The sequence below is a fragment of the Dermochelys coriacea genome, chromosome 10 (genome assembly GCF_009764565.3).
Source record: "Dermochelys coriacea isolate rDerCor1 chromosome 10, rDerCor1.pri.v4, whole genome shotgun sequence".
NCBI lineage: Eukaryota > Metazoa > Chordata > Testudines > Dermochelyidae > Dermochelys > Dermochelys coriacea.
This window is the reverse complement of record NC_050077.1, coordinates 30,579,368-30,593,453: the sequence shown is the minus strand read 5'-3', so window position 1 is coordinate 30,593,453 and position 14,086 is coordinate 30,579,368. Positions and strand designations below refer to the sequence as shown.

The following is a 14,086-nucleotide window of genomic DNA, read 5'->3' as shown; positions in this document are numbered from 1 at the left end:
TCCGCATCCCATTGAGGTATCTGCAGAGCTCCCAGTCTAGTGCAGGCAGAGCAGCAGTGGCAGAGAGCAGCAAAGACACTTCAGCTTCTCCCTCCCAAGAACAGAAGACCCTGAATACCAGTTTCAGTTTCCCTGAGAAGAATCACTGTTAAGAGACCCCACCATATGTGGATTGTGTCAGGGGATTTCAGGCTGCCGTCCAACTCCAAAGACCTTTAACCCAGGAGCGTGTGATGTTGCAGGAGAAAGGAAGCACAGAGGCTACATAGCCATTCTTAGCACATAAGAAGATGGAAAACTCCTGCATCCTGACTCTGACTTAAGGCTGGACCACCTGGGAGGAACCCTCAGTGAGTGCATATGGAGAGGGGGTGCCGCTTTAACTTGGGGAAGGGGCCTACTGAAGCTGAGCACTAGGGAAAGGAGAAGCCATCCTCACCACCCCAACCCTGCACCCAGCACCAACCCCTTAGCCCCAGTATAATCCACTCACAGCATCCAAAACTAGCCCTGCATTTTTGCCCTGGCCCTAACCCTTTATGATGGTCCAAGGCAGTTAGGTTACGGAGTGGCACTGGGTAGCTTTTGGGTCCTGGGGGGAAAGAGGTTGAGTGCTCCTCCACTACAGCACTTGACTTACAACTATTTCCAGACTCTTGCCATGGTCTAGGGTTACCTTCCTCATCCTGATCTTCTAGCACCTGCCTGAGTCTATCCCCACCTCAATTTCTGCTCATTTCATACTGCACTGCACCCCATATATCCCGCTCTGCTCCGCCCAAGCCTCCCTTTAGCTATTACTTTGCAGCCATGCTTCCTCCACCCTTCCCTGCTGAGCAGTAAGCCAGGCTATTCTAGTTGAGTCACACTAAGCACCTCCAGGAGATATCCTGCCTTAGAGGTAGTAAATCACTTGTGACACTAATAATTCTCAGCATGTCCTAGCATTGAACAATGCCCATAACAGCCACGCAGCACAGCGCTTAGTTTGAGGAACTTTATTTCACAAATATTGACTGGTTATTGGGGTGATTCATATACTGTAGCATCAATAGGTTAGGCAGCTAACAACCACCATCCTTCCACAGGAACACTATATTCTTGTCTGCAGATCTGAGTTTAGTGTCACCCTGTGGTAGATCATAGAGACGGAAGACCTGCCACAGATGGCGGACAGAGGCTCCGCTCATTCCTGTGCTAGGGAGAGAGAGGTTTATGTGCAAATGGCAAACAGAAGGTACATTCTAACAGACTGAAATGACTGGCTCACCTGGGGCTCAGAAACAAGGAGTAACACACAGTCACAATGGTGCCAGGGAGAAGGAAGTAACAGCTGCAAATAAGAACATCTCAAAATGAATGACAAGAAACATCTGGACAGATGCTGGGGAGGGTTTGGGACAGGAAGGAATGAGTCTTGGGGCCATTCAAAAACCCTGATGAACCATCCTAGGTCACCGCATGAAACAGCATCCTCTTGATCCACGATGTGCTGCACATTAACAAGCACTCAGCCTGCCCCAGTTAGTGTTTGTCTGTCTTGGTCTCTGTCCAGCCCTGTTCATGGTCCAGCAATCCCATTGGTATGTGCAAATTAGATTAGCTTTACTGGCTCATGGTCTTCCCCTCACCCCAACCCCTCGGACATGGTCAACATAACTCATTATGGGCTTGCAAGGTGCAAATAAGTAACATTCCACATGTGACTATGCAGACATGATTAAGTTCACGGTCCACATCACAGCACTGCGAGGGGCCCTACTCAGGGCTGCCATATGTTGAACCCTGAGGTCTAAAGCACAAGCAGCTCCTATAGGTGATGTCCCTGGAAAGCACTGACCCTGGTGTATAGCAGGACACAGGCCAGTGCAACATGGCACTCCTTTCAGGTTGGTACACAGGGTTTCCTCCTAAGAGGGGCAGGGCAGTAGTAGTCGGGGTCGTGTAGGGTCAAACTCTTGTGGAAGGATTAGTATGGCCTGTAGTTCCAGTAGCTGGAAAACACAGAGATCTGGAAAACAAGGGATAAAACAGGTAGGCCTTTGGGTTCCCTAGATCCTTGTTAAATAACAGTCTCACGTTAAAGCTGCTTCTTTCTGTTAAAGGGACAGCTTCCTCCCCAACCCCACCTCACAGGCCAGACCTGGAAGCAGCTCTGGGGATGAAAGAAAATGGAAGGAGTCCATGATTGTCTTAGATCTGGGCCCTCACTTGGAGTCAGTAATTCTCCAATCTCTCTCTGGCCACACCCCTTCCAAATCCCAGGAGCCCCCTCCATTTTCTTTCACATCCCTCCCTTTAACTCAGAACAATGGCTGCTACCAGCTCAAGGGGGCTGAGCAGAGCTCCTTTCAGCCAGTGGGATTTCTGGAGAGCAACATTTCCTTCATACCTCCCCCAGGGCATACACAGCCCAAGCCAGGAGCAACGGGCCATGCTTGAATCCTAGGGACCAAAGGTGTGTGCCTCAGCAGTGATCCAGAACCAGTGCTACCACCAGTCTACTGGTTCTTGATGGGTTTATACAGATCCTGTCAGAGTGTTCTAGCCCTGGTTATATAAGGAGTGGTTCCTGGTTCCAAGTTCAAGAGCAGTTACAATGGGCCAATTATTATTTGTTCCATTTGTCTATGGAGCCATAGTTGTGCATAGTGTTTTACACAGAAAGAGTCACTGCCACAGGCTTCATACAATGTACAGCAGATACACACCAGACCACCGAGCTCTTACATGGCACTTCTCAACCAAGGAGCTCAAAGCACCCTGCAAAGGAGGGAAAATATTATCCCCATTTTACAGGTGGGGAAAGCGTGGCAGCATGATGAGGTGACAGGCCTAAGGCCATGCACCAGATAAGTGGAATAGCTGGGAACAGGTCTCAGATCCTCCTGAGTTCTAGTCGGACCACACTGCCTTTCCAGCGGCTCTGAACCTCTGGCCCCTCATCTCAGTTTCTCAGTGTATGGCCATGGTCCTTAGCTCAGGAATACATATTTCTGAAACAGCATGACTGTGCTGTCCCTCATATGACCTTGTGAACAAGTTCCCCTTTCTGCTCCTGGAAGCCCTGACTGTTAAGCCCTCCTGATGAGCTACACAGCACATACAGTCCACACTGGGGTACCTTCGACAAGTGTCTTTATTATTGTTTTTTCCCTTGTGCTCCAAGTACAACATAAACATAGCAGCAGTTAAAGGTAGCCCCCATCCCCAGCCCAGCATTTTATACTGTTTGCCTTCTCCCTGGCTGGTGAGCTAATTACCACATCCGGTTCTCTACAGTTGCAAGTGACACTCCTAACCTTGCAAACCTCCTCCAAAGTGACCAGGCTGCTGGATTCTAAGGGGCTCTCTCTGCAGCTGCTAACAACACCCTGTTACTAAATCTCACCCAGTTATTTGGAATTTTAACTAGTCTCCTGCTGCATAGCACCTACCATTTGTCAGCTCCATAGCAACAAATTTTCATCATTTCCCTGAACATCCTGTGCCATCAATAGACAGAACAAATTATGTCGTACTGCATACTGATCTCTGTGCCAAGCACTCATGGTCAAAACCATTCCAGCTCACAAGAGCACCTAGGTAACTAATTTGAACAGGTTTGAAACCCTTTAAAAGCAAAGGGAGCCCCCCTACTAACAGAACTCCTACCCACGTCCCTACCTTGTCCTTCAGCTGCTGGCAGAGCTGCAGAGAGACCGTGAAGAAGACAAGGGCGTCATTTAGCCAAGGTACCACACACTCCACTTTATGGACGTGGCTGACTTCATATCTTTGGCTGCCACACTCACTGCAAAGAGAACACACCACAGCTGCTCACAGACAGGGCTCCTCGGACTCTGATGAATACACTAGCTAAGTCAGGGTTGGACTGTAAATTATAGGTGCATGTAGTGCTCATGAGAGTGAGGCTCAGTGTGCTAGTTAGCAGACAAATGCTACACAGCTTCCTCTCTACTGTTCTGCCAAAGCACCTTCCCCCAATAGTCCAGTCCTAGATTAAGCAATAGAGATGGCAGTGTGTGAAACCTATCCACTGTAGGCAGCCACATCCAGTAGACATTTAACTCCGTTTTACCTTTAGTCAAATTAAGTGGAACCCAGGCTTGTAAATGGAGAGGCTGATGCATCTAGCTCACTGCACCACCGCTTAGTTTCAGTTACACCGCTGCCCCCCCAGGTGCGAGAATCAATATGAATCACTTAGAACTCTTCCCCTCCCTTCCCCCCTTATGAAAGAAAGGACACCAGACACCTGCCAGACAAGCTGAATATGAAACTGCTTCGGCCCAGCTTAAATAAGGTGCAGGGTCAAGCCTTGGCTAACCAGGGAACATGCAGGGGCAGCAGCACAGGGAATGAAACACTGATTGTAGAGGTGGGAGGTTAATGTTCTCTTTTGTGCCAGGCCTTAGCTCCCTGCCAGCCCCTTCCTCTCTCAGTGAGGACTGTATTTTGAACAGCCATGTTTGTCTGGGTCAGGGAATGAGTCATTGAAGGGATCTTGCTATTGCACCAGTGCTCAGCAGGTACAGCCCCAGCTCTGGCTCACTGGAGCTGCCTACCTAAGGGCTTGTCTATACTTATAGCACTGCAGCTGTGCTGCTAGAGCACTTAGGTCATGTCTGCACTTATAAGCTTACAGCAGCCCAGCTGTACCGATACAGCTGTGCTGCTGGAAGAGTGCTCGTGTAGCCACGTTAGGCCGAAGGGCGAGAGCTCTCCTGTTGACATAATAAAACCAACTCAATGAGCGGCAGTAGCTATGTCGGCAGGAGAGAATCTTCTGCTGACATAGCCCTGTGCACACAAGCGCTTATGCTAGTAAAATTTATGTCGCTCAGGGGGATGTTTTTTCACCCCCCTTAGCAACAAACATTTTGCTGATATAAGTGCTAGTGTAGACATGGCCTTAGTGAAAACATTACCTATACCGACAGGAGAGTTTCTCCCATCGGCGAAGCTACTCCACCTCCCCGAGAGGCTGGCTACCCCGAGTGACCTTGTTATACCAGCGTAAGACTATAGCGTAGACCTGGCCTAACAGATGCTCTCCTTGGCCAAAAGTTCAAAGCTATTCGTAAGCAGGGCTAATGCCAATGACTATGTTCCTGTCATGAGTCAATGTCGGACATCACCCTCTCCTACACATGCTATACAACCCTTCAGAAGACAGTACTTACAACATGGCTCCAGGATTATGCAGAATGGACCCTCCAGTAGGTCTGAAGTTCTACACAAAGGATGCAAGAGAGAAATTAAGTCACTTAAAATCTGACATAAGGAAAAAAAATACTATCAAAGATTTGTCAGGATGTTCTGACAAAGTGCAGCTGAGACTCACGTTTACTGCTATATACAGGGAGACAATGGTTTGATATCAAGAAACATGGGCAGGTGCATGCATAGAAGTTAAGAGTAAACAAAAGGCAGAGCCAAAGAGCCTCTAGCATCTGGTCTCTCCCTGCCCCTTACGAGGACACGAATTCTCCAAGTTTGTTGGGTCCAGTTTGGCCCAGTTTCAGTTTTACCTAAATCAGCTCACACAGAAGATCCAGAGTAGTAGTCCCAGAAAAGAATCCATTGCTGCACAGGGTTTGCATCCAAAAACACAGCACCAGGGAGACCCTCAGAGTGAAACTCACTAGAAACTACTTATAAACCAAATGAAACTGACTAGCCTTATTTCCACTGTCCAAGCTGAGAAATCCAAGCGGCCAAGCAACTTCAAGAAAATGAAATTAACTCTTTAAAATTCCTTTGGTTTAAATAATCTAAGATGTATTTGTAACTACAGATACGGGATTTTTATTAGAAAAATATTGATTAAACTTGACTGTGTCCCTTTAACAATATAAAGGAATTGACCCGAATATATTTTTTAAAATAAAATATCATGCGGGTAAATTTAGTGATGACTCCCTCTGGGGCTCACTCAAATAGCTCCATCTTTGCTAAATCATCATTCCCAAACCTAGGTTTGCACTTCCAGGAGAACCAGGTGTTCTGGTTGCATCCTGACCTAATTCCAGGTACTTAACACTAAACACACTCATCCCATGCTCTGGAGATCTCACCACATCACATCATGAGGTGTCAGCATCATCCAAGGAACTGAGAACTCCTCTTTTTAGCCCATATCTCCCGACTGGGAAAGGTGAAGAAAGGAGACTACCTTGGTGGAATTGGGCTGCAGTGCATGGAGCTGGTAGACAGTCAAACACAGCTTATTTAGGTTGATGTAGAAATTCACAAGGATGTCCGAGGGCAGAGCGGGGGTGAACATTTTCTGTGAGAAAATGGAAATGATTTCTGCATTAGTGACAGGACCCTCTGTTTCTTAAAGCTAGGGGAATACTATCATAGAGTCTTTTTTTTTTTTTTTTTTAAATGGAAGAGTGAGGCAGAGACACGTTAAGCGCCTTAGGCAAAGGAGAAAAGCTATGTTTTACAGAGAGACTGGAATAGGGACATGACGATACATAATGGCTATTTCTCTTGTTGCACCTGACCTCTAGACAGCTCTTGCACCAACACTGTGTAAGTGTGTAAGGGAACAGAGGAGGCAAGGGTTAGACTCCATAGTTTGTCCCTCTTTAGAGTTTTGCTCTGGAGAAGCCCAGTTGACGAAGCCAAAACCTTTTCTCCTGGCTGAGGGCTCTTTAAGCCCCGGTCTGCTGCTCCCTGCAGCAGAGAGAGGTAGACCGACCACCAATACTGAGCGCAGGGTCTACATCTGCTTCCATACAATGGAAATTATACAAGACTAAAAAGGAAATTCTCTTACACTGTGTCCAAAAAGGGTAGATTAGAAACAGCAAACCACGTCCCCATCGTGAAGGGGCATGATAGCCCTCACTAGTGGGTAGAGAGAGGGAGCGGGCAGCATAGGCCAAGACTGATATAAGGTTACCGTAAGGCCACTGGAGGCAATTTCTGGTAGGGTCAAGGTGGCTGGAGTAGTGAGCCGGTTTCGAGCTCGTGTCAGCTGTAACATTACCGCATCCATCAGCTAGGAAAGAAAACACATATTCCTGTCTGAAGGCCATGATGCAGCTTTGGAGGGCGAGCCGAAGAGCCTGCGTAACACGCATGAGTTGTTACAGGGGAAACTGCATCAAGGCATGGTGTTAACTCCACACACATGCTCCCAGCCGAGGCTCAAACAGAAGCAAGCAGCTCTCGCTCAGGCCCCTAGAGAGCAAAGGCCTCTTCAGGTTACCCACCGGCAGGCATGTTCTGTCAACTGCATATCCCTGCTGATGTTCCCAACAAAACCACATCAGCCTAATGGCATCACTCCAATGCTCTGTCAATGACTTACTGTCACCGGGAGAAGCTTCCAGATCAGAAAGTGCTGATGTTTCATATAAGAGCCTTTTCTACAGGATCTGCCATTGGAAGAGCTTGGAGCTCCTGGATATTCTGTTGCTCTGAATTCTAACCAAGTAGCTTGCTTTAAAGAGAGTCACTCATGCTACAGACTTCTCCTGGCATCTTTACAATGAGACCAAGCATGATTTGCTGTACAAATTCTTCTAAACAGCAGAAGGTATTTGCATCCGAGTCACCTCCCTCCCAGGTTGTCTCCCTCCCCACCACCCCCGACCTACATGATCCCACTGTGAAATCTTCACTCTAAATTTACACCATATTTGGCAACAGGGTTAGAAACAAAATGAACTTCCTCAAGCTGGGCAGGGAGAGAGACTGTACTGCTATAAGAAAAGAGGAGCAGGAATTCAGAGACTTAAACTGGGAAAGAAAGTTGCTGTTTATAAGTGTAATTTGGCGGGCGAAAATGTACCACTGTCATGCAGCCTTACATAAAAAAGCACAAGAATGTTTTCAGAAGTGTCAGCCCATATTCCTTCACCCCACTTTACCCCTCTTCAGGGTAAGTCACCTCCAACTCCAGCTAAAAAAAAAAAAAAAAAAAGCCCATTGTGCCTTATGTAAGAAACAGCAGAGAAAACAATTTAAAGATTTTAAGTGCTGACAGTCACAGAGGGATCTAAAGACACTGAAAGCTCTTCTAGAAGCTTTACATACAAAAGAAGATAAAAATGTTGCCTAATTGCTCTGATGGGCTCCAATCTTGCATGTGCAGAACTTTAGTCATGCGAGTCATCACATGAATGTCAATGAAACTACTCACACTCTTAAGTATTTGTGACTGGGACCATAAATGAGCAAACTCTTTCCTATAACTCTGTGACAGTAGTGGCTTTTTCAGCTGGCAGGAATATTGCATCTTGAAGGAGAATTTCCTCAGGTATAGTCCCTATTTTGGGAAGAATGCCCAACCCAGAATTCTGGGGGAGCTGTGTTCATCTGCTACAGAGCTCATGACTACTAGAACGTTAAGGCACTCTGAACTATGACTCGTCTTCTTCCAAGGGGGAGAAAAAGGGGTGGTGGTCTTATTTGCTGATCTTTTCATGTTTGATTGCCTTTGCCCAAGTAAAAAAGGAACAGCTTTTCTTTCTCACACTTGACGTGGTAAGAAGTTACAGTCAACTTGTCCAGTGGCTCAGACGATAGCCTGGGACCTGGGTTTGAGTCCCTGCACTACCAAAGACTCCTTGTGTGACCAGTCTCTGCAGAGATTTCAACTCAGTACAAAAAAAACCCAACACCGAGCAGCTGCATTACAAAGAGGGGAGAATGTGGAATTGGAGTCTATCCTCTTACCCCACCTCCCAGAGAGCGTTCTGCTCACCTTGAGGACCTCAGAGCCTGTTTTGAACTGGTAGTTTACATCTCGGTTTGTGAGCAGGTAAATTGCTTGGTTAACGTGGTTTCTAGCATCCTGGATCTGCAAAGGTACAAAATGCAGCCCTGTCAAATCAGCTCCCCCTGAAGTAATGCTAAAAAGTAGACTATCCCACTGTTGTCTCCCAGGATCCATCCCTTACCACTGCACAGACAGGAAAGGAAAGGTTGATCATCCCATAATACTAAAGGCATTTTCTTCTGGGCACTCACCACTAGAGCAAGCCGTTACCTCTGCCATTCAGATCATAAAATGATTGGTCTACCAGACCGGGCATTTTAAGAAACAATGATCTGAAGTCTAGGGCCTGCTATTTTATGTCCTGGACCATCAAACTAGCACTGATGGTTTGAAGGAGCAGTGATGTCAGGTAGATCTCGTGAGCAATCAGGGCCAGAAACTAAAGTGATATATTGCTATCCAGCTAGGCATTCTGACTATCCAGGATACAGGCAATTCAGAACACATTCTGGTTACTGTCTTTGCCCAGTCTCCCCATCTTCAGCTGTGATCGGATTACAGTGGCTGCTCTTAAGAATCATTGCCATAGAGCTAAAACCAATACAACATCTGAATACTGTAAAAGAACAGGAAGCACTGATTTCTAACTTTAAGGTTCATTGGAACAGTGGATTACCAACACTCTAGAGGAGCTGCTGTAGCATTTGGGTGCAGGGGAACATATCACTGGGGCTTGCCTTTTGAGCAACCTTTGATAGAATAGACTTGAGGCACATCTAGCATGAACCCCTGCGAACCAAGAGAGACTGCAGCATACAGTCCATTAACAGAGCAATCCTGCCAGAGCTGCCCATAACAGGAGTGAGGAAAAACAATGCAAAGAAAGGGTTCACTGGCACAGGGAGAAGAGCAGAGGAGCAACTCCAAGTGGGGGTGAGACTCAGACACTCAGCACCAGAGGCTGGTGTGGGAGCTGGAACAGAGGAAGGCATTAATGAACCGGGAGGATGAACACAGAAAAGGTAGGCACAAGTTAGGGTAAGAGGCAGTCGGTGTGTACAAAAAAGCACTTGATCGAGTTTAGAGCAGGATGTCGTGAAGGGCATGTTTCGCTAGGGTTTTCAAACAAGTTCTAGATGCCAGTTGCAAATATAACAGTGAAACAGATAGACGCAGCTTTGGACACGTTGTTCATGGAAAGCTTGTAGTCTGAAGCTTCCTTTCTTCCCCAAATCTTGGCACAACTCTCCCGAGTGCCGAACTGAACCTTATGTAATGCAGGCCCTGGATAGATATATGAGAAAAGCTCCTGTATGACTTACACTTGCTTCCCCAGAGCACACAGCTCAGAAGTCTCAGTAGGAGTCTTGTGACTCAGAGGAGGGCATCTTTAGATGGAGGAAACCTGTCCAGTGCAAAACCACCATTATGCTGCAAGCAGCTGGCAGCTCAGATATTGCTGGCACTCGTGACATGGCATCACAGGACACTACCCTCCAGATCCCGCACCTCCAGGAATATTCCAGAACAACAGACTTGGGAGCAGCTTATGCCAGTAGGCTCTGCAGTGACACACGCCATCCACCTTGTCAATGCAAGCACTCCACTCATCCCTGCCTGTTTCCCTTCTCTATTCCACTTCCCCGAAGGCTTCCCAGCCCTTTCCCTGTCCAAGTAACAACTACCTTCCCCTCCACAACCAGCTCCCACTTCTGGTTCCTTTCCAAGCAGACTCACAGCACTTCCTCTGATTGGCAAGGCCCACTCTCTCATGGAAGAGACTCATGATATTTCACTATGGAAGGCTTGTTCTGAGAGAAACAGGACAAGGGTCTCCTCATAATCTCATGAAATACTATTATTCTGCCTCCTTTAGGCTCTCGCATTCCTCATCTAAATAACATTAAGTGACCAAGTCCTTCCAAAGTAAATCAAGGCAGAAGCTGTGCTTAAGAGACTGTGGAAGAATATCAACAGAGCAGCAATACAAAAGAGTCACTATGTATCAGCAACACTGCTGAGTGCATCACAAAAGCTCACTTGTCTGCAAAGCACAAACTCCTCAACATAGCCATAAGTTTCAGTGATTCAAAGCCCAGATCAACCGAGGGCTTGATTCACCTACCACAGAGTCTAAACATGGCAATTAGCTAACATATTTAAAATGCCAGTAAATTAGAGCTCTCAATCTGCTGTAGATTGATATGTCAAACTACCAAAATCTTAATATGCTTATAAAAAAAAAATCCAAGTCAATGTATAAGGATCTACATAGCATAGAATGCCAGAGTCAGTTTTTAAACTTCAGAGCAATAGTGGAAAACTTTACTTCCATGAGACTGGGCACTAGATTTCCAGAAGCCAGATCTCTGACTGAAGAATCCAGTTATAGCTAGAATCTGAGGCACTACCATACGCTGTTAGTGAGGAGAAGGGCGAAGACATGATTTCACACAGGGAATGAGAGCAGACTTGTGAGCCAGCTCAGGGCCAGATGAACTGTTCTCTGTTCAGCCAGCCAAGATTCAACAGGCATTGAGAGAGAGAGCTACAGCCCAGGTGATCTGAGCACTGCTTTCACAGGCTCAGCACTCCAACACAGAGAGCTTTTAGCTCACTGATGTCTCAGGAACTAGAAGCACCCACCCCTTTTTCTTCTAAAGCCCTAATCCCAACCAGTTCACACCTCTTCCCCCTCCTCTATCACACTCCAACTGATAAGGAAAGGAAGGTGGGTACTGGGGTCTGGAAAATCCCAATGAAGACCAGTCCTCTTCTCTTTGAAGGAGAGGGCCTTTGCAGGCTGCTCAGACTCAGACCAGCTCAACACAGGGAAGATTCCTGATAACCATACCTGCTGCAATTTCCACTGCTTGTCTTCGCGGAATGTGAAGTGCAGGAGCTGGTTATTTCTGGGTATTTTCAAATTAATATCCTTTAAAAGAGAGAGAGAGAGAAATAAGAGGAACTCCCCCACAAAACGCAGAGCAGGGCACTCCCTGAGCAAAAGGTGCCGTTCATACCCCTTCAAACCCATACTTCTCATCTCCGACAGATCTATCAATACTGACTGCTGAGTGGGGGCATTTTGAGCTGTACTGCTTCAGCCAGTTTTTCGCCTTAATCTTATTTCTACGGGAGGGAGATGCAAGGCATAAATGACAATGCCGTTACTGAATTGGGCCCAGAGAGGAGACTGCCCGTTCATTTTAGGAGGTGTTGAGGGAACTCTGATGGTACAGATAAGGGGCAACGTAGGTGAGAAGCCCATCAGCTAAGAAGGGTTTATCGCAATACACATGGCAGTTAAGCCCTCTCCCTACCTACCATCAAGATTATAATATTGCAAAACACTAATGATATTTCACTCGGTCATCATAAATAATGAATTGTCCCAGGTGAGTAAGTGACAGTTTTGGAAGGCTGAGTTAAAACAGATCTAAGACTATACACCATGCATATTAAGACTGGACTGCAGTTAACCAAGGTGCCACTCCCTAACTGGGAGAGAAAACACACCTCAGCAGGATAGCACACACATGTACAGACAGAATCTTCCTCCTCCTCATCCCTGCACTCAGATTTTTTTAGATACAGATTTCAACCCCTGGCATCATGTCCCAGCAGCATGTCAGCTATACAAGAACTGCCTTGTACAGCCACAGACTTGGCTGCATTTTCATTCAGTTGCCTGGCAGTGTTCGGCTGGCACCAGAGCCTATTGTAAAACCAACCAAAGCAATGGCAAGATGCAATCACTGTGGTACCGAGGTGCCATCACTAGACAGCAACCAACCAATCACCACCACAGAGGGCAGCTCCAGCCCCAATGGGCTTGACACACCTCCCCACTTGGTGACATCTGAAGGGACAACATCTAGCCGGGGAAGAAAGGCAAGGAGTATGCTTTAGTGCTAGCACAAAGTGATTGGTGTAGATTGGTACTCACAGCTTGGCATAGAGCATCTCCCTGCAGCATCAATACTCCTTTCACCTGGTCTGCACTGGAATGACAAAACAGTTCCAAACAGTGTGAGTCACAGGAGATAGCCTACCAAGACTGGTACAGAAGCAGCCAGCCTCTCACCCCCAGCAAGAACAGGTGACCAGCCTCCACCTTTACCAACCAAAATGCAACAAAGCAGAGGGCAGAAAGGACCTTCCCCACACCCAGGTGGGTACACAGGAGCTCCCTAGTGCTGGTCCTAGTATGTCCTGTGGACAGCTCAGCTAGGGAGATGCATTCTCACCACCTACTCTTAGATCAAGCCTCCTGCCAGCAAGTATAATATTGCTTGAGAGATGCTCCCTCGTGTAACTGACTTGTTAGAGGACTAAGGTCCCATCCTAAACTAGTTTCCTCCCTGTATTAACAATCCTCACACTGTTCACTGTTTAAACATTAACACTCGTTTAAACATTAGAGTTCTGGCACTAACGGCATGGATGCAAATCACAAACTAGGTTATAATCTGACATTGTGTACGTTTTCTGCTTCTGCCATAGAGGAAGTTGAAGAGTAGTGCTGGGCAACTGGTCACCTTCAGCAAAGGTCCCACCTTTTCACCAATCCTGTTACATGTTTACATGAAACAATGACTGGAAACTAAAGTAATCTGGGCTTTGAGGACTCCACTTTATGAGCCCATCTTATTTAACACAGACACCATGATCTCACTGACCTCCCAGCATCTGACAGAGACAAACCTGTTGCAGTTCAACTCAAAGCAGATTGAAGTGATAGTTGACAGAAGAGAGAAACATCTGGAGGAATGGACAGAGACAATCTCTGCACACACTATAAATGCCCACAGATTTCCCCCCTTGGATACCAGAATCCCTTGCTCCACAGCTGCTCAGAACTTTTGTGGAAGCATGTTTCACTGTCTACTGTGTAACTCTACAGAAGTAGAGCTGGACTGGAGGCTCAGAAACGGTGACTATTTCAGATGCAGTTTAGTAGTAACCACACTTACATAGCGCCTTTCATCCAGATCTCACACTGCTTTGTGAGGTGGGTAAACGTTATTCCTATTTTATATTTGGGGAGACTAACACACAGAGGTTAAGGAACTTGCCCAAGGCCACACACAGAGTCAGCAGCAGAGCCAAGAACAGACTTCAGATTCCTTGAACCCAGGTCTCCAGCTGTAAGCGCTAGACAGAGACTCCTCATTATTCACGCATTGAGCATGGTGAGAACTGATCTAACTATTCAGCAGTGATGTAATGAATCAGAATATGACCAGGAAAACCACCTGGTGATTCCACTAAAGAATCAAACAGGAAATTGGTAAAGCCCAAAATGTGATCCATTTAAAAAGTACTTTCATCTGATGGGAAGCA

The 14,086-nt window shown here is 46.7% G+C and overlaps 1 protein-coding gene across 4 annotated transcripts in view; it reads right to left on the bottom strand.

Moving 5' to 3' along the window:
* Positions 1–986: 986 nt before the first annotated feature.
* The window catches only part of ROGDI (rogdi atypical leucine zipper), a 28,478-nt gene continuing 15,378 nt past the window's right edge, over positions 987–14,086 (bottom strand). The window contains exons 4-11 of one of the 4 annotated variants that reach the window (XM_038419191.2): positions 12,690–12,744; positions 11,595–11,675; positions 8,726–8,821; positions 6,917–7,015; positions 6,179–6,292; positions 5,187–5,236; positions 3,667–3,793; positions 987–2,011 (exon numbers count right to left, since the gene is read on the bottom strand). In XM_038419191.2, the coding sequence (XP_038275119.1) occupies positions 1,970–2,011; positions 3,667–3,793; positions 5,187–5,236; positions 6,179–6,292; positions 6,917–7,015; positions 8,726–8,821; positions 11,595–11,675; positions 12,690–12,744 (664 nt within the window). In that variant the 3' untranslated portion in view covers positions 987–1,969. The remainder of the gene's footprint in view (positions 2,012–3,666; positions 3,794–5,186; positions 5,237–6,178; positions 6,293–6,916; positions 7,016–8,725; positions 8,822–11,594; positions 11,676–12,689; positions 12,745–14,086) is intronic. The other 3 variants (XM_038419193.2, XM_043493467.1, XM_038419192.2) reach the window with 3 other exon arrangements.